Source organism: Seriola lalandi, unplaced genomic scaffold (assembly GCF_002814215.2).
Source record: "Seriola lalandi dorsalis isolate HSWRI2012SDOR001 ecotype SW California unplaced genomic scaffold, Sedor1 jcf7180002054577, whole genome shotgun sequence".
NCBI classification, from domain to species: Eukaryota; Metazoa; Chordata; class Actinopteri; order Carangiformes; family Carangidae; genus Seriola; species Seriola lalandi.
The window spans coordinates 1,530,184-1,555,345 of NW_019525130.1; the positions used below are offsets into that span (position 1 = coordinate 1,530,184).

At 40.1% G+C, this 25,162-nt stretch overlaps 1 protein-coding gene across 1 annotated transcript; it reads right to left on the reverse strand.

Annotated features, from left to right (window-relative positions):
- Positions 1 to 312: 312 nt before the first annotated feature.
- On the reverse strand, positions 313 to 25,045 carry slc8a2a (solute carrier family 8 member 2a). The gene is made up of 12 exons (XM_023417692.2): positions 24,952 to 25,045; positions 13,580 to 13,990; positions 12,770 to 12,907; positions 12,194 to 12,421; positions 11,824 to 12,102; positions 10,401 to 10,835; positions 9,864 to 10,225; positions 6,667 to 6,770; positions 5,013 to 5,125; positions 4,297 to 4,396; positions 3,353 to 3,622; positions 313 to 3,235 (listed from the first exon to the last, which is right to left on the reverse strand). Exons 2-12 carry the CDS (start codon positions 13,925 to 13,927, stop codon positions 2,859 to 2,861), a joined length of 2,754 nt encoding a protein of 917 aa, XP_023273460.1. The 5' UTR covers positions 13,928 to 13,990; positions 24,952 to 25,045; the 3' UTR covers positions 313 to 2,858.
- Positions 25,046 to 25,162: the final 117 nt, after the last annotated feature.

A 25,162-nucleotide genomic window follows, 5' to 3' on the forward strand; every position in this document is an offset into this window, starting at 1 on the left:
CTCTCCTCAAATAGAAGTTAGATATCTACTTTCTTCTTTAGCGTCCTTGAAATGTAAATCAGCTCCTCAATTCTATCTACTACGCAGATTGGCAATGAGCCCAGGCCGCAAAGTCACACGTTCTTTTTAGATTTGCAGACATAAATATATCTTGTGTTTCTGATCACAGAATAATATTGTAAGTGGTGACGTCAGTGTGCCCCAAATGTCATATTCCATCAGAAAAATGTTGCCCTCTGCACTAATGAGGAAGTAACAGTACTTAAACAACCAGCATGGGTGATGGATCCACCGCAGACACTCAGATAAAATTTCAATGTAATTGACAACTTACAATAAATTACAATATATTTGTGTTCATATCAGCTCAAATACATTAAATTATAAAGACATTAAATTACACCATTGATAAATAAACAGATAAGACTTTAGGGGTGAATGAATCATCACTTTCAAACAGTCACACTAAATGGCAGATACTAGGTACTTTTTTTTATCTTTCCACAGCTTATTAGAAATTCATCGTGTGTGTAATTCTTTGTCAATTATACATTTCAGTATTGGGTCTGTATAGTGCATTTCTGATCATTGCTATAATCCATATTCATGGTGAGATCAGCTTCAGCAGGTGCAGTACATTACACTAAACGTGTCTCATGTCACATATTTATTATATTTCACAACATCCTATCTCCCAGACTGTAGACTGGTGCTCAGTTTTTTATACCATGGCCACAGCAGAGATTTGTTTGGGGTTGGCTGTCCGGGTCAATATCGTACACTAGCACAACTCAAACAATTCCTCTTAACAGTTCATCTCATATTTAAAACTGTGCGCAAAAACTGGGTGTAAAAACTGAGTTAAGTTACCAATTAACTGTAACTGCTCAAACAGAATTAATTACGGGTTAATCATGCTCAGGTCCATGTTCACTGACGACAAACAAACTTTAAAGGTCCCATATTGTGTAAAGGTAGATGTCCATGTCTTTTTTGAGTATAGAGCAGGTCTAGGTTCTATATTAATACTATGAAAGTATCAAAGCGCTCAGTCCACAGAGAAACACACACAGCCTGTTTTCAGAAACTGAGCCTTAAAACAAGCCGTCAGGACTTCTGTAACTTTGTGATGTCACAACTATACAGTCACTGCCCACAGCACAGCCCACCTGGACCCACAGTCCAGCTTTGCAGGATTTGGGTGCAGTTCCAACTCAGCCCCTACACCCTCCCCACACCCACTCTCACTCCGTTTGCGTGTTCGTGTGAAGGGTCCACAACATTAAGTGTCATTTCAAACTAATGACCCTTAGGTGGGAGTGGCCCTCCAACACCGAGACTGCATCGATGCAGGCTCACAAACCACACTACCAGAAAAGTGCAGCATGACTTTGAGTCCGTGACGGATGAAATGCCTACAAATACAATACCTAAAAACAGAAGTAATAAGTTACCTCACTTCAAACAGACATTTGATAGACTATTTTCATGCACACATAACGAAATTAAAAGTTGCATTGTATTTTGGATTGAACATGTTGCTGTGGACCTGAGGAAATGGGACGTGTTTTTTTATTTGACTTGATCATTTCAAGAACTATGGAAAAAACAAGGATCTAATCTGATTAATAAAAACGAAAAAATGTTCAACAAAAAAGAAATGCAGCCAAAAAAATCTCACTATGCCATGAATTTAATTAGTGTTATGTCATTGTCCATACACCTACATCTTTGTCAATGCTGTGTATAAGATTATGTTTTAGATAAATATTGATTAATTACAATATCCTTTCAGAAATATTTTTGTTAACAATGAATTTCCTGTTTCCATCGGAGTAAAGTGAGGGCACCCCAAAGCTTGCCGGTGTATTTATATCTTCGCCCTTCATGAAGAGACCCTCCACAAACAGAGTTACACTCTGGGGGGGGGTATAGGTGGATTGGGCCTTGGTATCTTTGAGTGTTTATCTGAAATCTGCTTTTTTTTTTTTATTCAATCAGTCAGAAAACAGTCAGCTAATCGGAAGAGAGCCTCAGAGCCTCTCTTCTGATTGGCTCACTGACCTGTTGTTGCTAGAGCTCCAGAGAAAAGCCTGAGAGAGGAGCTATAAAACTATATCGAGCTGGTTTTTGGTTCTTAAAACCACAAATATATCTTCTTATGGATCAACACTTTAAATAAAACACTGGAAAAGTGTAAAATGTGGAACCTTTAAGAAATGGATAACAGTTTGAACACAGCCTCTTTTTGCCCATGACACATGGCCATGGTTTAAACGTGATGGTTTCTGACACACAGAAATTACAGACTCCACAGCTGTAATGCGAAGCACAGTGGTGTTCATATATGATTTTCATATATCAGAGCAGCTTGTCATGTATTATCACTTAACATTGCTCATATCTGTAAGAAGCTGTCATTGCTTTTCTTATGTAATTACTAGGAGAAAGTCAAATCTATAGATCCAGACTCTAACAGCCTGAGGAGACACAAGACCAAACATGATATTACGGTTATGAACCGTGAGGCACAGCCAGCATCAAGCAAAATCCAGTGACTTCACAGCGTACATGCTGACCGTTTGCTCTTCTTTATCAAAAGCAGTCACTGCATGTTATTTAGTCCACTGAAGTGAAAATGATCAGTTCTGTCACAATCAATTTTACTGACTGGAACTGTCCTGGAGTGGATGTGGTGCACAGATTTGCACGTACAAGTCTGTTGTGTGTGTACATTTTTTTTACGCGCCATGGCAGCAGTTGTCAAGTGGTGACAGGTCTTTTCAGTGGTAGTTACTGTAACAGTACCAGCCAGGTCAATGTCCTGGTGACGTGTGTGTGTTTGTGACTGTGCTCTCTCAGAAGCCTTGTATATGGCAATAGGCCTCCAAGCTGGCGAAGAGGATGTAGAGAAACCAGAGTCCAAAGAAAAGCAGTGAAGTGAGGACTTTGGTGATCCGCGGGCCTCCCAGTTCACCGCCTACGGACGGCCTCCGGCGGAGCATCAACACTCCCATACTGAAGAAGGCAAAAATGGTGAAGAGTGTGACGGAGAAGGCCAGCGAGCCAGGGTCCACACGGAAGACCTTACCTTTGATTTCCCAATATACAGCAGCCACAGACCAGGCCACGCCAATACCCAAAAACACATTAACTGCATTGCTTCCTGTCACATTTCCTATACATGCATCCGCATACTGGTCCTGAGTGGCAGCCACTTTACTGGCGAAGGTATCTGGGTAAAAAAAAAGTAAAGTTAGTGAAGTTTAAGTGCTTATTAACCTGGCCAAAAGTTACATTAACTAATATTGTGTTTGTTTTAATAGTTAAAAACTCAGGTAGAATCACTCACCAGGAAGTGAAGTCCCCAGTGCTACAAAGACGACTGCAGTGACAGCGTCTCTCAGGCCTACGGTGCAGCCAAAATGGGAGGCTAGGTCTCCAATAATGGCTGTTAAGAAGCCAATGACAGAGATTGACACGATGAAGCATGCCCAGCCATTCCAGTACTCAGTGGGCGGGACACAAGCAAACAAAATCTTCCAAAAAATGCACAATATGTGCATGAAATAGTCGAAGCAGTTCGGCATTCGTTGCTCTTGTCCCTCTTCATCTCCATCGCCTGTTATAAGAAGAAGAAAATCAAACCAAGCAACAAGTCCTGTCATCAGCCACAAATTATAAAATCACATTTTCAGCAATTCAGCTTATAGTGTCATAATAATTTGAGGTGGTGGGTGATCTTTGTGCTCATAGGCTACCTTGCAAATGACTGACAGGTCAAGGGGCTATGTGGAGATTATGGTGAAGGTTGTGCCATTTTAAGAATGCAGATAATTTTTCAGTTCATCTGTTAATCTAATGTGGATAACCATTTTCAAAATGGCTCCTGCTTCTTATGGCAGCATTAAAGTTCAATGTTTTTTTTTCTTTTTTCGAAAAACACTTATTTACTTTTTGGCATTGGCTTCTTTTTTTATGCTAAACTAAGACAACAGGCCACTGGAAATAATGGGAATTTGTGTATTTTCGAAAATTATGAACTATTCTTTTAAATTGGCAAATCACATATTTCTTATAGTTAGTGTAAAACATCATCAAAATGATTAATAATCAGGCTTAATGCAGTGAGCAAAAACACCCATCTGAAACATTGAAAAATGTAGCGGTCAGATTCAAGTTCTGGTCAAGTCTGTAAAACTAATTAAATCATAATGAGAAAGAAATACTAGTTTAGTACTGTTGCCAAAACTATGTGTCTAATTAATACTTTTAATGTAAAAGATAGCGACTGACCTGAACTGACGGTGACTGCTTCAATGAACTGCTCTCTCCACGAATGAGTGCCAATCACTACAGCCAGATTTGTGTCCTTCAGGAGTTTGTCCACAGTGCTCTGTTACAACACATTAAACAGGTCAGTAAGTAAGCAGAGGTAATCATAGCTCATATGAATGCACACAGAACATATGGGTCCATGTTTATGTCGCTTCACCCTCAAACTCTAAGATGGATTATTGTAAACTTTTTAACATAGGCTAGTTGATGCAGAGCACATATTTATAGTACACCCACAAAAACCACTGGCTTCACTGTTCTGCTGCAGAATTTGAACTAAATCCAGAATAAACGGACCCAGACGTTGCTCACACAGCGTGCATCAAAGTGCATGTGATACATGAGAAAAGTTGAGAAGTGACAAGAGGTAGAATTAAATGTGTGGTGTTTGAGTATGACGAGAGTTTAATGAGGAAATGAGAGGAGAAAAGTCTCATCAACACACAACATGCAGGCAGTAACTGTACCTGGTCTAGTACTCCATTGGGAGTCTGATGTGTGAGAGGGCAGGGAGAGGGCATATGTTCACTCATTGAAGATAATAAAAAAATCTCATATTTTCTATCAACTTGAAATAAAATGTACTTGGATGTTCCTTGTATTCACTGATTTATTTGTACACAGACTGTCTGTTTTACTGCTGGTTTAACGCCTTCTGTCAGCCACTCACACACCTTAAACTCACAGGACTCCTCTATGATGACCTCAAGCCTGCTGTGCTCTCCTAGAATGGGTTTACCCATCTCAGAGATCCTCCTGGCCTCTTCCTCCTCAGGGGTTGGGTTTCCTGTCAGGACAGAGCAGATATTTAATCATCATATCTGTAATTTATTGTCTCATTTACAAAATACACACACATCCTAAACCTTAGCCAAGGGGTCCAGGCCCAAACCTAAAGTATAAAGATGAAAAAAAACACACACATGCACACACTTTCAAAGTATAAACGTTTGCTGTGTGCAGCATCCATAACGTCATGTACTTCCTGTCGAAACAGGTTGGGGGTGGCATGCTCAACCCCTCAGTGCAGGTGGTCAAAAGGATCTGTCTGCAGGCTGCAATACTTGCCCTACTAGGGCTATGGCCACTTCAAGTTACTTCCCCTTCATATTACATCATGCCGCTGTACCTCCAGTGTGAAAGGGGTTTAAGCACAGCACCTATGCTAACTAGCTGCTAGCTTCTTTTGTAGGACCGCTGAATAACTATAAAAACACACATTTACTGACCGGATCGTCTCACTCCGAGGCTCCGACCAACATCTCATGTGGTTCTGTTTGATTTGGGCAACTTACAGTTACGCCCCCTTAGAGTTACACTCTTCTCTTGCAGTCTGCAGACAGACCCCTCTCCAAGTAGCTGGCCATGCAGTAACAGTCCCCGCCCTCAGCAAGCACAATTAACCAATAAAGATTTGCTATCTTCCACAAAGTAAAAGTAATAATATGCTGACGGATGTTACAGCACAAAACAATAAAAAACGAAGATTTTAGACTTTCTGACAATGGCAAGTATTGGAAGTCATTTAAGCCTGAAACCATGTTTATGGTCTTCAGTAAAACAAATGCCAGGAAGGACAGAAGGAAAGTAGAAAATCCCTTTTATCACCAGGAAGTAATGGGCAAAAGATCCACTGATCTCAAGGAAGCAATGGGGTTTTTATGGGTGTTCTGACACCCTAACTTTACTGCTGATAGCATGCAATTTCACAATTATACATGGATATCTAATAATGCTGCACATTGCATCTTTAACAGCCAAACTGTACCTTGGTTTAGCAGCAATGCTGGGAAAAAAGACAGACAACGATTCAATACCATACAGTAACACTATTTCCAGGGCCTAACTAATTAGAGAGGCTTGAGAGATTCTAAGATGCAACAGGAAAAAATAACACACTCTGTTGGGTTTCATTTTCACTTTTACCTAAATGAAATAAACTACTGTTCATTACAAACTGATGTAAGTGATTCTTTTGACCTCTAATAACAAGCACACATCCTGCTGAGGTTACAGGGAACGGGCAACTGAATGATACTAAATTCATAATTGGCTGCAGCGCCTGCGCTACAGTGAAACAGAGACAGCAGTGAATGGCAGCGTGTAATCTTCGGTTACTGGCTCTGACGCAGGTTCCCGGCCTTCAGCCGTCTGTGCCGCCGATGTTATTGTTTTGATACTCGATCTTGGATATTGCTGCCATCTACTTGCTGAGTGTTTTTTTTTTTAACGTTAGGGTTTCTTTCACCATCATCTCATACTGCATCACTTAATTGTGGCAAGTCATTAAGATGTCAGTGATAAAATACAAAATGCTTACACACTCACCAGAGAGTCCTCGCTTCAGCCATTTGGGGTCCTCAAGCACAATGAAGAAGTTTTCCTGCTTCTCATATTCTTCCACATTTATAATGCGCACCTGTAAGGTCTGACTGGAGATATGCAAGCACACACACACACACACACACACACACACACACACACACAAGCACACACATATTCTTAATTCTATAACAAAAGCAACATTAAGTATTATTCAATTCGATGAAGGATAAGGTGCCTAAAAACACAAGATCTCAACGTCTTAAACATTTCCTCTACCGTCTAAATCACATCGCAAATTGAAGTGACCTAAATAATTAATCACTATCGACCTGTAAATAATTCAGGCCTAAACATAGTGTGCTCCTGCTCCTCTGTTTGCCAAAGAAATAGCGCTAAACTAAATACCTTGTAACACAGCCTTGATACCCTGGTTAATCAAAGTGTGTAAAGTTAATTTGTTGAATACTTTGACGACTTGCTGAGAAGCAGCGAATACAGATAAACGTGTATGTAACGGTTGCAGTCTAAAAAAAAAAGAAATTAAGTAATAAGGGCTAACCACCCACACACTTTGTCATTAACTATGATCTACACATTGTTATACTCTTGACTGTGTAGTGTCTATTGATGGGCCAGGTTACATAACAGAGTCTTTCACTAAGTGTACAATTAGTCCATGTGCAAACACAGCTTATATAACCTGAAAATTTAATGGGAAAAGGATCTGTCAGTTTACATGGGGTGACTGGAGGTTCCCACACCTGAGCAGGGACGGGATTATCTTTGGGTGTCAAGTCGTCAGGTAATTCTCTCTAAAAGGACCTCCTCCACCAGGAGTGGGTGACTGATAACCCATAGTAATCTTTCAGCGAGGTTCAGATGCCCTTTTCCTAGAAGCACCAACGTGCCAGTAAGATTAATATAAAAGCAGAAGGGTGCTGTGTTTCTGAACTCGTGTTTAGAAAAAGAGGACATTTGTCTTTTTGATCATTGTTTATGTGGTTGTGTGTTTATACCGAGAATTTAGAGAACATCATAGCATATTTAAGTTTTGTCAATTATTTAGCTCCTATTAAATTGGCTGAATGAGGAAAAATGTAGAGAGTTGCCGGTTCTGAAGACCTACATACATCAAAGTTACCTTCTCTGTGTTAAGTCTCACAATATTCTATATTTTTCTTGTTATCTTGTTATCATTAAAAGACCAAAACCAACATCGTACTGATCCTACAAACAAATAATGTTATATGTTATGTGTTTTTAATCATTTTTGGACAATAAAAATGATTAAAAATAAACAAATATGTGTTATATAAACTACTCGATGCCTAAATTCTATCTATCTAAATAAGCCACACTGCTTTGACATGTTTCTTGATTATCATGAACACATACACTATAGTTTATTTTGAGTTCACTCACCATCCACATCAACATCCACTACGAACTTCACCGTCCAGCTCTTTTATTATTTAGCCTTTTTTTTTAAAAACGGAAATATGTATTTGTGACCCATTTGTTTTGGTAGGAACCAATGGGCTTGTGGGATACAGGGTAGGGATCAGAACGTATTGAAAGACGGACTAACACACAGTTGTTTTTGGTCTTTTCATGGGATTAATTATAAAATGACAATATATTGAATAATCCAAACCTTGACCTTTAAAGGGGCTATTTATACATGTTTTTCTGACACCGAATGTTGTTAGTGATTGTCGCTTGACAAGAGCTTAAGTCATTATTGTCTTTACAAGACCAGAGGTTATAATACACCCTCTGAGCAGCGCTACATCTTCAGGTCAGACTGGATGCTACAGTGAGTCACTATCAGAAAGTGACGAGACGGGCCGTGGCTAGCTGGTTAGCGTACTAACTTCAGTAGAAGAAGAAGTGTTAGAGACAAGAGTTAAAATTGTTGCTACTTTCCACAACTGGAGACAGTTCTTGGTTGTGGTAGAATGAAGTTTTTTTCATTTGACCATACTGTCAGCATCCTTCTCACAAGGCAACACACATTACATGACATCCAGAATGTCTTTATTATTACTATTATAGTCAAAGAACTGCTGTGTAATTCACATTTATAGATGATTAGCTTTAGGAAGTGTTTATTATGTTTTTTGATCAGTTAACCACTTGCATGATTGAGCTCAGGTTTTGAAGGCTGTAATTTGAAATCCTCATTTGTATTATTCCTGTCTATCATTATTAGTGCCATAAGGTTTATATGTTATTTCATTAACATAAAGTTTTATGGTCACGGTGGAGGACGGATGTGCAAGTTTATAGGTAAACTCTAGAATTAAATGATTCAAAAGTTGTGTGGAAAAATACTCTCTTCTCCAAGTTGAAACAAAAGAGAAGACGGGTGACGCCCCTGAAATGTGCGCCAGCGCCCAGGGGATAAAACAGTTGTGATCAATGTGCATATTGCTTTTAGCTCTCAGCTTTGAGCTGTTTTGCACTTTCTCCTTTATCCTTTGTCTGTGTTCTTTGTCTCTTTGCGACGTGCTCCAAGTAACTTTTTCTTTTTCTAGCGCAATCTTTTATTTTATAAGCCAAGTCAAGAGCAACTGAACCAAAACAGCAGAAGAACCTCAGAGTAATTTTATATAACTCTTAATTATTATGACGTTTCATTTTTGAAGATTTTTGACAGTTTAGAGTCATCTGGTCAACACCAGTCTCCTCTAAAGTTATCCAGCCAAAGTGAAGAGCATTAGAGTTTATTTTGCATCAACCCACAAGAGACGCCAGCAGATAACACATCTGACCACGACCGCCTGCAGAGAAGCCCGGGACAGAAAGTCTCCTGTCAAACTCCACCAGAGCTGAACCGCTGAGACGCCGGCAGAATTCGTCACCGTGATAACGGGACATGGCCTCCAGGAGAATCCATTGTAATTCATTGTTGTCCTCCCTGAGGACTGGTGCCCCCTTCCAACAAGAGGAAATCTGTGGTGTTCACACTACACAAAACTTACAAATAGCCCTTCTGAAAAAACATTTGCTTGAGGCTTCTTGATAATGAAGAAACCTTGTTTTAATGTATTGTAGGTTAAAGAGCAGGAAATTGCAACATTAAAAGACACATTGTCTCCTTCCTGGAAGAGAAGAGATTGAGATTGTTTCTAAGGAAACACATCCGTCAGACTCTGTGGCTCCTCCACTCTTAGTGTATTTGCCAGTCATTGCCTCACCTGGTCTGTTCATTGGTGAATTCCAGCTCCCCTCTGCTCTCCTCGTAGTCCACCCCAGACTTGGCACTGCCATCCTCTGTATGGTATGGCACAGCAACAGTGCCCCTGGATCCTGAGTTCCTCACCACTGTCACTGTCAATATGCCTGTGCTCTCGCTCACCCGCAGCACCCGCTGACCGAAGGTGAAGATGCCAGCGTGGTCGTCGTCCAAGATAGTGATGGTGGCAACCAGTGGCTCCACTAGTCTACCCCTGGGCGGAGTTCCTGTGCCTTCATTTCCACCTTCTTCTACCCTCAGTTTCTGAAGACGCACAAAGAAATGCTCATCCTCCTCAAAGATGTCGTCATCCAAGATACCAACCTGGAGAGAGTGCAAAGTATCTCCTCATAAACACAGAAGGTGATAAAAATTTTAATTCAGATTCTCGAAACTCACTACAACACAACTTTCAAAATGTCTGATTCCGGGGTTCCACTGATACCAAACCCTGAAATATTTCACTGTATTTAAAATCATGTAAATGTTAGTTGCTCACCTTGATCTCTTTGCGGGTCTCCCCTGGCTTAAACACCAGAGTTCCCTCGGTGAATTCATAGTCTGCCCCAGCATTGGCAGAGCCATTTTCTGTACAGTAGTCCACATAGAAAGTGTTCTGACCTGTGCCCCCATCAAGGATCACGCCAAGGCTCAGAGATCCACAGTTCTCTGTGCACTGGTACTGGGCGCTTTCAAAACAAATGTGCGAACATGTGGCCTTGTCAGCATCATCATGTCCTGAGCGGCGTGTGTGCTCAGCAGCATGTCTCTTTAATATGTTACCGGCACCGATCAACATGCGTGTCGCCTGGACACGGTAGAAGGCGCGGCTCTTCTTCTGGTGAATCAGGGCAGAGTAGTTGGCCATCTCAATCAGCTGGTCCAGGTCTTTGTCCGGATGTTTCTCCTTCAGGTCTTTAAGGATGCGGACCACCTATGCAGGAGAAGAAACCGGATGTAAAATAACTTTGTCTAATGTTCTGTAAAAAGTGCTCTTTAAAACACAAATTGCTCCAGACCCTGTTTTAAGGTGTGACTACACATGCTGTGTGTGCAGTTGGGTCCGATAGGGGGTTTCAATTCACAGCAGAATGAGAACAAATAGCTTAGTTTATAATGACAAAAGTATTGGTGTTTCTTGGGACAAAACTCTGCAGACTAATGTAAGGATGTTTATCAAGAAATACTTTGAGATCCCCTACTGCTCAGCCTCCTGCTGTTAAGACTCCTGCTGTCTGCACTTCTGCTATTCAGACTTCTACTAGGATTGAATCCTGCTAGCCTCAGGAAACCTGATATTCCCCTTAAATTCCCATTAAGTAACTTCAAAGTCATAAAAACATTAGAACCAGCAGTGGTCATGACAGTGGTCCTGGTAAATATGTTCCCATCAATAATTAATTAATTCTAATTACTTAACACAAACCTAATGTTAAAGGAGCTGTTTGTAAGTGTTGCTATTGCTACATAGCCAGTGTTAGCATTAACAGCTGTTTACTTACCAGTCTAAAAGAAACTTTGCAAGTTAAGCATCAAACTCCTTTACTCTGCCTCCAGAGGTGGAAAGCAACCCTCTTGTTCTGCTTCTATGTCCATCACTTTTCTTCCACTGAAGTTAGCATGCTAACCAGCTAGCCCTGGTTTAGTCAGATTGTCTCTTCACTTTCCGATATCGAGTCACTGTACCGTGCTGAAGAAGTAGCACTGCTCAGAGGATGTATTATAACCTCTAATATCATAAACACAACGATGGCTAAAGCTCCTGGCAAGACTGATAAGTAAACAAATGTTAATGCTAACTCTGGCTATGTAGCAATAGCAAAACTTACCAATAGCTCCTTAAAAAAGCTATGATTTCACACCATCCAATCTTAGGTGCAATGTGTGTCTCCAACAGCATTTCTCCTTGAGCCACGTCTTACCTCATCTTTGTTCTGGTCTAGTTCATTGCCCGTCTGCACAGAGACCGTCACACTGGAGGAGTTTCCAGGGCATGAACTGCCATCCGACAACTTCCCATCCATGATCACATCGATGCCTTTGGGCGTAAGGTCCCCTTCCATTTCCACCACAATGCCATGCCGCTTGTCAGCACGGTAACGCTTGTGCATGTATTTGTAGAAGAGTAGGCGACGGTCAGCGATCCAAGCCAAGATCACACACACAGGGAAGTACAGCAGCGTCACTACAGCTTCCCACACCTGGTAATACAGGCAATTTGAAAATAACATGTTTTATAAACGTGAATTATTAGAAAATACAGCCAAAAATATGCAGTCATCAGAAACACACCTCTACAATCCCAGGTGAGATGACAGCCAGTATGAGGTAGAGCCAAATGTAGGCAAAAATACTCCAGAAAGCCGTAATAAAAAACACACGCAGGTGTTTGATCTTGCGAGACTCTCCGTCGGGAATCACCCACACACACAGACCAACTATCACAAACATATTGAAGGCAGCGCTGCCCACTATGGTGCCCGGGCCGAGCTCCCCTGCATTAAAGTTGTGCCCACACACCTGTAAAAGTCAAACATAGGGGTGGGACAAAAAAGACAAACATCACAATCAAATTAAAGACATTTTAAATGCTAAGTGGAATTGAATAACTCAGAGAAAAGTATAAAAATATATATTTGAGTGAGAATAGAGTTGAAATAAACCTGCAAATTGTGATTTTAATTTTCTATTAATTTATTTTACCAGTGAATTTAGTTATTTAATCCACACAACTACATTCTGAGAACTATATATACCTATAGGTTTAAAGAATTCAAAACTTGAGAGAGATGTATGAATACCACATTCACAAAGATGAAAGATGCCTATGTCTTGTGTGATGGTTTATGTTAAAAGCATCTTGTGTACCTCGATGACAGAAAGCAGGATCTCAGGCGCAGAGGAGCCCAGAGCCATGAGTGTGAGGTTGGACACCGTCTCATTCCATATTCTCACTGTAGTTACTGTAGTTTCACCATTAGGTTTGGTGATGGTCACTTCCTTCTCCTACAAGACATTTGTGAAAATGTTAGCGATGCTTAACCATCATACATATGTTTCCATTACAGTAATAAGTGTTAATGTCACAGTATGATACGTAGGTTTGGGTGATATCCAAAATTTAACATCTTGATACAGCCCAGCCAAAATATCACAATATACAATATTATATTTATCTTGTAATTATATTATTGTATTTTAGACTTCAGGTATAGGTGATGCCACTAAACAGTTTGACCACTTTTATTTGTTACATGTCAAGGTACAATGTACAGTAAGCAAAGCAATGAAATGAGAATCAGCAGGACAGACTGCAAAACTGCAAAAAATAAAAGTAAAAAAATCATGAAATGAAATATTACAAAAAAATATTGAATATGGCAGAAAATATCACAATATTTGATATTACCAAATGCCAAAGCCTTATGATAAAATTCAAAAATCCTTATATATTTTTCACGTCAATACTTAATTATGACTTTAATCCAATAAGACTGGATATAGATGATGTAGTTTACATGGATTTTTCTTTTTAAAATGTTAGTCTTTAAGTAGCTATATGTAACTTTTTTTGGTCAGTGACCAATGTGGGATAATAGCACATTGAATTTCCAGAGATTCTTGAGCCAATCGATCTGAGAGAGAAGAATCAGACCAAAGTGTTAAGTTCAATAATACCTGAGAGGTGATGACTTCTATTGATGCCATGAAGCGGTCTGCGATGATGGACACACCCAGAAACATGTACATGAGACCCAGGAAGTAGATGATGGCCCTACCCGCCTGCTCCCCCAGTGGAGGGTTGAGCGGTAGCCACACTGGCAGCAGGATACCAGGTCTACAAACCACAGTGCCTGCACACGCCCGCTTTCCAGACCCTGTAGAGTTGCCCGCGGGTTGAGGCTGCTCGGGGCCAGACGCTCGCTCTACGACCTGTGGCCTGAAGGAAGTGCAGGGGTAGGCCAGGAGGACCAAGGAGAGAAGGAGCAGGAGGAGTGGGGAGAGGTGAAAGGGGAGGGGTCCCATAATATCCCTAAGACAGGAGGAGCACCTCGGTCACTGGACGAGCAGCTGGGTCAAAAGACTCTCCTGGAAACACAGAGGTACACGTTATACAGTATATATGCAGTACACAGGCACATTATTATAAATAAAGAGATACAATTATGTCTACAGAATCTTTAAAGGTCCCATATTTTTATTTGAAATGTTGATAGTTTTACACCTGCTCTCTCAAGATTCTCTCTGGAGCTCTAGTAACGACAGGTCAGTGGGCCAATCAGAAGAGAGGCTCTGAGCCTCTCCTCTGATTGGATGATTGGCGCTTTGATACTATCACAGTATAATACAGAACCTAGACCTGTTTTATAATCAAAGAAGACATGGAAATCTCACTTTATACTAAATGGGACCTTTAAAATTTCAATTTCTTTTTCTGTCTGTCGGCTGGTTGACCACTTCAGTCCAGTCTGAAATGTCTCAGTAACTACTGGATGGATTGCCATGATATTTTCTAATCATTTTTTAGGCATTCATGGTTCCCTGAGGATGAATCCTAATGACGATGATGGTCCCCTGGTTGACATTTGTGGTTTTGAGTGAAATGAAATTCGGTACACACGTTATGTTCTGCTCAGGATTAACTGACCTTTGACCTTTCATTTAACACCATAATTAGGTTAATAGTTCAACGTGTCCAATACAGTGACCAAGCACCTGCAAAACTATTGACATCCTCATCAGTCTCAGTTGTATGATGTTGGCATGCTAACATGCTAAACTAAGATGGTGAGCATGGTAAACACTATGCACATCAGCATGTTAACAATGTCAAAGATGTAAGCCTGCTGATGTCATCGTCCAGCCGAGTACAGTCTGGCAGAGCCACTAGCATGTTGTTACATTACATTTTCTCATTGAAAATTATGGTTAATTATGGTTTCAAAACAGCCCCATGATGTCAAATATGAAAACAGCATTAACATGAAATACATGGAAAAAGGCAAACAAAAGCTGCTGTACAAGAGCCATTTACCTACAGGATCTATTTCGAGGCAGCTTTTCCAATAATCAATGTGAGATCTAACACTGTCCTAAAAGGGACCTATTTTAAAATTTGCACAACCTCAGCTTTTTGTGAAAAAATAAAACAAAAACATTAGGACACTGTCAATAACATATACTATCTCTGTCACACAGAAGTGATACAGCGAAAAAAGAATTCCACCAAAGAAAATAATCTCTTCATCCTGTAAAACGAAAACATAGAACTGCTGCATAGTTTCCCTGTTTTGTGATTTATTTGAATATTAAATCTGCATTGCTATCACCTCAAAACCCTCTTTCTCTTCCCACATGGTAATCCTATATAACACCCAGCAGGTGAGTAATGCACATATCCATTCTGTTTCAGGGATGTCTCTGTCACGCACACTCAGTCAGGGTGCAGGTTGTTTTGTTTTTATCATTGCCACCAGCACAAAGTCTTGTTTTTGGAAGTTAAAAGTAAACTGACCCGACTGAGTCATCTTAACAGCATATCAAAATGACCTCTGAGAAACTAAAGCCAAGTTGTTAAGTCACGCAGCTCCTGTGGTTAACATTATCTGGCACTAATCACTGTACCCTGGTGGCAAGAATGACTAAGCGCTAATTTACAGCTCAGACAGTTTTTTTTTTCACCTGAGGTGCTATGTCAGTCCCTGTGAAAACTTTTTGAAAGCAAATTTTAGGCAAAACGTCTGGAACACCATGAAAAGAGTAAAGTCAGTTGTGAATCAGTTCGCTTTGGGGCGGATGAGGGTAGCTAATGTTACATGATAGCTGAAGATATAACGAGAGAAATCAATTTAGGAAATATTGTAATGCACGAAGAAATCTGTAACAATGATTATAATTAATTACCTGCTTTGTTTATTATCCCAATCATTACCCCTTAGGCCTTAATCTCTCCTCTTTGACCCCCATTGTGGTAAACTGCATGAGAAACCTTGTGTGTGCTAATGTAATTTATTTATTGACCATTATAGTTCTTATAACTAATCACTGGGTCCTGATGTTGCCTCACATTCTACTGATTTCAAAGACACAGCTCACAGACATTGCTCCGCACCAACAATAACATTTTCTGAGATCATTTTATGTGCTACAGTATTTTGATTGAGAAAATTCTGAATTACTAACCTGAAATACTAAGCAGCATGAGTTGATATGATCATCATTGAACAACAGGAATCATTTTTTGAGCATTTGTGAGTTTTGGATTAAAGGAGAGTGTAATAATGTCAAAGCACAGTCGTATGTTTACAGTGTTCACGTCTCTGAGCATGTATGGATGTGAGTACAGCAGGCTCCTCCTGGGCCCGCCGCCTCCACTCCACCTGCGCAGGTGACACTGCACTATTGTACACTGTGAGCTGAAACAGATACTTGGGTGCTGCATCTTTGATGCAGCTTGAGCTCTGCCAGCTCATTATGGAGTTGTGATTCAGAAACACAGCCCAGAGGGCCCGCCGCATCACATTTCACTTTCCAAGGCCTGCTATGGTTACCACGACCTCAAACTGAGGGCCACCTTACACCAGTGGTAGCTGATGGGGGGTCGGCTCGCCAAAAATAACTTTCTCAATGTTCATATTTGTAAAACAATAGTGCACAGAACAGAGTCAGGGAGTCATAATAGTGATAGTACATCTTATATGAGGTCTCATTTAAACTGCTGGGCTGTAATGAGCGCACCAGCCTTGTTTCTACCATTGCAGCCGACATGAAGTCTGTCATATGCAATAAATAGAGATTCAAACACTCACAACACAACCACCCAAACAAGCAGGAATAGTATTAACCAAGTGCCTGAATGATTCCATAGTTTTACTACCTGGAGACAGACTTTCCTAATGTCCTGTATTATATTGTAGTCTGGATTCTTAAGTCTTCTTGTGTGACATGTTTAAGATCTAAATGCAGATTTGTTTGTAGAATGCAGCAGTGGCAAGACAGGCAGTACAGTGTATGAGGGCTAGCTAATCAAGAAGCTGGAAGAGCAGGATGCATTATTGATCAATGCATTCACCTAAATATAGCAGGATCTTTTCCTTTCATGTCACCTACAAGGAGCTCTGTAAACATAATTCAGATGAACAGCGCGGTAGATTTATCAAGCAGACATAAAGGGAGTACTTCTCAGTCTTTCCAGTTGAGAGATTGAGTAAATAGGGCGGTAAATTGGAAGACTCCTGCCACTCCCAACCCTCACCTGAACAGCTCCGAGCTTTTCCTCTGCAGTGACACTGATTCAAGTCAAGTCTTTCTGATTGTAATCCAGGAGTGATGTTCACTGGGTACATTAAGATTAAACTGTTACAACGAAAGGAGGAAAATGCTTTTAAAAAAAAAAAAACATATAGTACATGTTAATGTAAAAGCTGAGGGGAGTAAACATAAACGCAAGAAAAAAAACCAAAAAAAAAACCTCACACTTCTTCCAAGCCTTTCTTGTGCCTGGGGGAAGGGGTCATGAAGCGTTGACAGGTCTGTGTCCACTTCTCCCACATGAACAGCGAGCTGGGTGACAGCTCATCTCCCCTTACTGCCTCTGACACGGCCACTATCAGTCAGCACCACAGATAAGTGATTGCCTGGGGTTATCTTACACTGATAGGAGTGCCACTAAAAAAGGGAGTTAGCACCTGTAACAGTTTAATATTTCCTGGTTGTACCCTAATGGTGGGGTACTGTCTCATGAGGGCTGCTTCCTTTTGACATGCAGAGCACTGGGGTGTGACAGCAAGACAGAGATGACTAATTCAAGCATCAAGAACAGGAAATAAATGTAGTCTTGTTTAAGCTTGACCTACAAATCATCACCTACCAAACCAGTGTAACCTGCAGCTCAGTCATCTTCTGATTTCACCCATTGGATTTCAGAAATCAGAAAGTTAGTTAATGAATTTGTTTCAGTTTCACGGTGCATTCAAGGACCTGACACAAACACACACACACTCACACACACATCCTCAATCACCAGTCCATCACCATAAGGAATGCATTGACCACGCTGTTTGAACATTAACCTGTATGCAGATTGACAAAGATTGCCTTTCCAGGATGTAAGCTGTATGCACAGGTAAACCAATAACATACCATGTATCAGTTTCACAGCCAGCCAATTAAAACCTGTGTTTGAACTTCATGTTGAAGGCTCAGTCACCAGTGACGCCCTACGCTAAAATCCCAAGAGCAGAGGGTCACACTCATCAGTGTAACATTACTGCAGCTCTCTACAAACAAAAAATTTATACGCGAGCGACTCCACTGCCATTCACAGCCTTTTCTCTCTGCTGGCTGCTACCACAAGATGTTATCAAAGAGAACGAGTCCCAATGTAAAGAATCAAGGTGTAAGGTTGAAGTGAATTATCTTCCGATGCTACGATGCTCGAAGACAGCAATCACCAGAGCCAACACCTCTGATCAGTTCGACAGCAAAACTGACTTTGTAGGCAACCTGAGACAGCTCGGCCAGTTAGTTTATAAGTATGATCAGAAGGCAGGTGTAGTTAGTAGCTACTGTATATGAGAAAAAAACTGTAAACGTCTCAAAGTAACAGAAAATGTTCAAACCAAATCATTTAGAAAAGGCAATTGCCGACGGGAAAAGTCCAACATTCAGCCGACCAATGGTGTAACTCTATCACTCACTCACTTATGGACATTCAGGTATGTAGCGCTGTGCTTTAAAATGAACTGCATATGCCTCTAGGACAGAGTACTGTTAAAAAAAGAAGAGTAGAAAACATGTTTTAAAGCAGAAAATTGTTGCCTTTATTATTTTATGTATCTATATGCTGTATTTTCTTTGACATTACTGGATGTATAATCAAAAAAGTTTGATAATCATTCAGGATTTGGCTCAGGTGTCCTCCACCTGAGTCTTGCTGACTGAATACAGTAATAAAGTAAAGATACTGGGACTAGCTGCTCATCAGCACTGGTTTGATGAGTGGTGGTTTCTCACCACAGCTGCTAGAGTCAGTCAAACAGCAGGCAGCTTCTCCTTGGATTTTCTGTTGATGAAGTTTGGGGTTTGTGGCTGGTGCCTTTATATTTGCCTATTTATCTCTGTTGGCCGTCGTTGTTCAATGTTGTTGGATGGCTAAGGATTGGATGTTGGATGTTTTGGAAGCGTTTGGATGTTTAGAATAAAAGACTTCCGCCTAGGTACAAAGGGAAATAATCCAAGAGACTTGTTTACCCTTGGAGGTGTTGTGGATTGCACCTCCAAACCATCGTCCCTGCAGACGATTCAGCCGTGGATTAGAGCAGTCCACTATAAAACACATCCATTACAGCACAATAACATCCGTTCAAGTTACACGCAAATCAAGGCGGTTAGACGGTCTCCCTGTTAGACAGTCTCTCTGTTTGCAGTTAGAGCAAAGAAAGGAAAGGGATCCGTCCTTTTAATAAGTAACACAGGGCTTTGGCTTGCTGCTATGGGCCTGTTAATGAACCAGATGAATCAGTGTAAGATAATCCACCAGGCCACACAGACAGACAGACAGACAGACAGACTGGGCCAAACCACAAATGTGTATCAAAGGTATCTAGAAGAGGATTTCAACATGGCTTTATTTACATTCAATATTTTTCTCACTTTTTTCTACTTCAAGCTGGATTGTGCTCACATTACCTCACCATAACTAACAGTACCTCAGTAATATATGGTGACAGATGTGAAGTTGAGTGAATCCACAGGGATGCATTTGGTCAGAGCTTGAGTGTCAATTTTACAATAAAAATTTAGATCAACAAAAAGGTCTAATCCGTCTCCAGGGAAAAACAACCCACTCCACTTTTTCCATAATATTGCTAATATGTTGAATTAAATAGGAATATCAGTCACTTCTTTACTTTGTATAATTTCTTTGTGGTGTCAAAAGATTTAAGAAACATTTAAAATGACTTTTTGTATGTGTGTGTAAACCAGAAGTAGGTGATTAATATCAGTCTTAATACAGCATTTTGAGGAGTTTCACAAACAGAGGTCCTAAAGACAGAGCATATGCAAAGCAAACCAGGCTTTGTTAAAGAGTTATCCAGTCAAGTTGTTTCCATTACATAAAATTTTCCAGACCACAGTCTCTGTGAATGTTTAAACAATTTTAACACATTTCTCACACACAAGTGTAGTCACGTTAGTCACTGGGTACAGGACCGGATGTGAGAATGCACTTAAATTTAGATTACACCCTCAGGTGATCTACTTTCAGTGAACACAGTTCAGCTCCATTTCTCTGACCCGTTTATGTCTAATGGTGAATTTTCAATGTCTACAAGAAAGATCTTAGCAGGTAACAATCGCTATACAAGGTTTTTGCACAGGATTTTACCTGATGAATAAAATGAATAAAAGTGATTGACAGTGAGCAGAATTTTCTGCTTCTCTTACTAAAATGATCCTATAAGAATTTCTTAGTGACTTTTATTTTGGAAATAAAATTTCTATTTATGGAATACCGTGTCTTCTAGTTACAGAACTTAGTACACTCTCCAAAAGGCAAAATCTTTTTTTTTTTCCTGTGTACTATTTTAACTTCTGTGCAAATAAACTCAAATGAAGCTAAACAGGCCAGTGTCTTCATTACAGCTGAAATTATTAGTTGATTAATTGGCAAACTGACAGAAAGATATATATTTTTTCCATTTTTCAAAAAAAATCGTGACATTCTCAGGATCCAGCTTCTCAAAGGGCAGGATGTGCTGCTTCTGTTCAGATTAGAACAAACAATTAATTGAAAGAATGATCTGCAGATCTCTAACAGGTGACAAATTCATGGAGAATTCATACAGTACTGTGCAAATGTTTTAGACACTTGAGATGTTTAGATACTTATCCATCATCAGGACCATCAGGGAGGCGTCTGATCCGCCCACAGATAAAGCATCAGAGTCGCATTATTTTTCAAAACATCCTCACTTTACTCTTAGGGTCTAACATTTTCGCACATGTTGTCATGTCACCCAACTCTACTCCACACATCCAAGGGTAAATTCAGGTTAAGCATGAATTAGATCCTGTGACATTTCAGAGCCCTATGAGATCTCGAGGGTGATTAGGAAGTTCAGCATCTTCAGTTTGACTGAGGGGAAACAATCCATCTGACGTCTCTAAGCCGTTCTCGTCTCTCGTTTCTCCCCCTCGACTCATCCTGCCTCTGCTAAAAACATTACACACTCCCTTTTCCTAAGATTTCTGCATGTGGGCCTCAGGTAGGTTCACTGTAAAGGAGGGGGCAGGTGGACGGAGAGAGGCTGCATGGGGCCCGCAGGTGAAGTGGACAGAAAGGGGGGCGTCAGACGTACGACTGACAGCCAGCAGACAGCAGCTCCTGAGGTTTCCATTACCTGAGATACCCTGCTCAGCCACTGACTGCCCTGTCACCTTAGAAGGAACAGCATTCTCAACTTCAGAATGAACCCAGACAGGGACACCTGTTATGCAATATTCAAGATACTGTCAGAAACATCAATAGCAGACAGAATATACCAACACATGCGGCATTCAAAATCCTAGTGAAGTAAAAGTATTATCAAAATGTACGTAAAGTATCAAAGCAGAAGCAAAATGTCCCCTGTGACTGATATATTAATTATATGACATTATACTGTTAATATTGATGCATCAGTGCTTCAGCAGCATTTTTCTGTTGTAGCTGCTCAATGTGGAGCTATAGTCTTAACTACAGGTTAACGGGTGTATATATGATAACACATGTGAAGTGAAGTGAATCCACAGGGCTGCATGTGGTCAGATCTTACAATGAAAATGACTGATTTAAATCAACAGCAGCTCTACTCTGTCTCCAGGGAAAAACAACCCGATCTCCCAAAGTCTTCAACTAAAATTTTGGTTCTAAAACTCTATTGATTTGATTTTTATTCTATTGAATATTGCTGATTTTATGAATTAAATAGGAGTATCTGTCACTTATTTAAATTGTAAAACTGTTTTAAAATGACTTTTTTTATGTGCATGTAAACCAGAAGTGTTGATAGGTGATTAATGTCGGTTTTAATACGACATTTTGAAGAGTTTTACCCACAGCAAATCAGGCTTTGTATAAGAGTTATCCAGTTAAGTTGTTTCCATTATGTTCAATTTTCCAGAGCACAGTCTCTTAATATCAGTCTTTTCAAATGAAGCAATACAACATTTTATATTTTATATACAGTTAGTTAGTTTAGTTCCCTACCAGGGGGTCAGGCCTCTCCAAAGGGTCAGAGGATAAATCTGGAGGGATGTGACATGATTAATGGGGCAGGAAATAGGTTTTGCTGCACACATTTTTTTTTTTGACTTTTTTCTAGTCTTTGATTTTATCTGTGAAATACTGAATAATTATAACAGAAAGCAGAAACCATGTGAGAACAATAACATAGGGGAAAATGCTATACTCATACAAGTACCTGAAAATTGTACTTAACCTCAGTACTTGAGTATAAGTACTCACTGTCCAACACTGATCATATGCACAAACACTACTTGCACTTTAGAGCAACAACACGACAGCCAGATTGTCACTACTTAACTCATAATCTCTAATCTTTGAGACTGAGGTTTTTTTTCCGATGTGACACATTAAGGATACACCTCTACTCATTACCCAGTCAAAGTTAACATACTGCATATAATGTTCATGAACTGAGGTAAATCACATGGTGAGGCAACCTAAAGAATAAGGAAAAGTCAACAAACCACTAAGCAATATTTCCACTTCAAACATTTTGTAACACCTCAGATGCAGACGAACAGCGGTGCGTTTTAGTCTTTGCCATGACCGCTTGAATTCAGAGCAACAGTCTAGTTCAGACTAACAAAATGTTAACAAAATGTGCAGAGGCAGCCAGCAGGCCTGAACACACAATAGAACAGAGAGTCAATGAAAACAAAACAGACCCCCACAGGCACTGACTCTCCTCTCCAACATACACACACACACACACACACACACACACACACAAAGATTCACAGAGACTGGTAAATACTATCCATTGCAGCATGTGCACTGCTAAAGATATAATGAGTGAAAGAAATTAAACAACACTGTGACTGACAGCTGTGACACACGGAACTACATCTGACTCTGATCCTCCGGTATGTGGGACGGGATTTTGGCCTTCATGAGTACATTATAGTAGCATTACACGTCAGTAACAAAAAGAGGTACAGTAATCTAATTCACCCAGGGTAAAGGGGGCCCATCCGTAGCTGCTGACTTCCCTAAATCAAGAGGATGAAAAGGTTTCAAGGGGGGAGTCTGATCGACTGTACAGTTTTACTGATTGATTGTAAGGGAAATGTGAGAGAAACGTGAGGTGTAGTATGGCCCTTTGTCCGGTGGCACCTGCAGTTGGCGAGCACATCGGTGCCTGCAGACAATACGGCAGCATTGGTTTACTTGTGCCGTCACATACGTGGGGAGGAGGTTGCGTTTCAGGGTAAGTGTCAGTGAATGTTGGTGGTGGACCACTTGGATTCAGCTTATGAACAACACATACTAAAGACAACACCAAAGACACAAACTGTACACTGCAAACAACTTATAAATAGGGCTGATTATGTTCTTAATTCATTCATTGTTTTTCCTCCTATAAAATGACAAAAAAAAAAGTGAAAAATTCACATCACAATTTCCAAAAGCTTCAAGACACATATTCAACAATGTCAACAGTCTAAAACCATAAAAGACAAAACATTCTCATTAAAGAAGCTGGTATCAGCAAATATTTGTCATTTTTGCTGGAAAAGTGACTAGAAACAAATTATTTATCAGAATAGTTGCAGATTAAGTGCGAAACTAATCAATCATTCCACTAACAATTTCGGTTCTATGTGCAAATCTACATATAACCTACTAATAAACTACATTTTGCATGAGTATAAAAAATACATTTAATTTGTTTAAACATCCACAGTCTATTGAGTTTGCCTAATTTTTTCAAATATAGTAAATACAGTCTATTTTTTGGGTTGTTACCTGTTCTGTTCACTGTCATTCTTACTATAGATATTATGACTAGATGTCAGGGGTATATTGATAAAACATGAGGATCATTGTGTGTCATAAAGAAAAAAAGACATGCATGAGTTAAAAAAAAAAAAAAGTGAGCATAGTGCTTTTTGGGATGTTTAAGTGAAAATTGATACAAACGATATGATGTACATAATTAAATATAACGGACTGGCACTGGGGGTGTATCTGCAGTCAGCACCTCCCGTCTCACACATCATCAACTCTTCACACAGCTGCCGGCACTGTCACAGACACAAGAGATGGGCAGGTGGGGGATACTGTATGTGATGTTGCCAATTTGCTAAATGGATGATACTTTTATGTGAGTTAAAATGTCAGCTGTGAAGTAAAAAAAATGATCTTTCAGAATAGAATCAATGGGACCATCAGGAACACACAGCAGTACGCTCTCTTTAACTTAAAAGTGGTCATTTCTACATTCAATCAGAAGAAAGTGTCAGAAAACGATGCTGTCAGACAAACAAACCAAGCAGAATGTTGTTAAATTACAGGTGTGGTGCAGCTTCACCTGTGTTTTTCAAGCATCAACCAAACGTGATTCATATGAGACATTTTTATCAATTGAAAATATATAGTATATAAACCATATCTCAGCCAACTGTAGCAGAATAAATAGGTTTATACTAAAAGATGAGACTTTCCTTTATCACACTTATTTTCTATTTTGGTCACTTGTTTTCTTGACCTCATGAGTTCTTACCACACACACATTTCTTTGCTGAATTATACCTGGAACTTTCCTCCTATGCAAGACTCACTGTGACAATCTTTTCAACTGGAGGGTCCTGACCAAATGTGACTCTATTTCTATGCGAGTGGGGGTCATGTATACATTTCATATCAGAATTTTATCAATCAAAAGCACAGATGTGTCACTTAGCAGCCTCCCCAAACACCAATTTACTTCCGCCTACTTTATATACATACTTTGTTCCTGTGCACCTTCGTGTCTTACCTTTTGCTTTATGGCACAGCTCCACCACAGGCTGGCATCGCCTCTGAACGTCTGGAAAACACACGCCCGGTAAAACTATCCCCGTCTCGACACACGGCTGAACTCACAGAGTGAACTTTCCCGTTAACTCACATTGCCGTTAACAAACGATGGTGATGCTGCGAGCTCACGTGGGGGGGATGACGCGCTGCCTTTATGGTCTCCTCCCAAG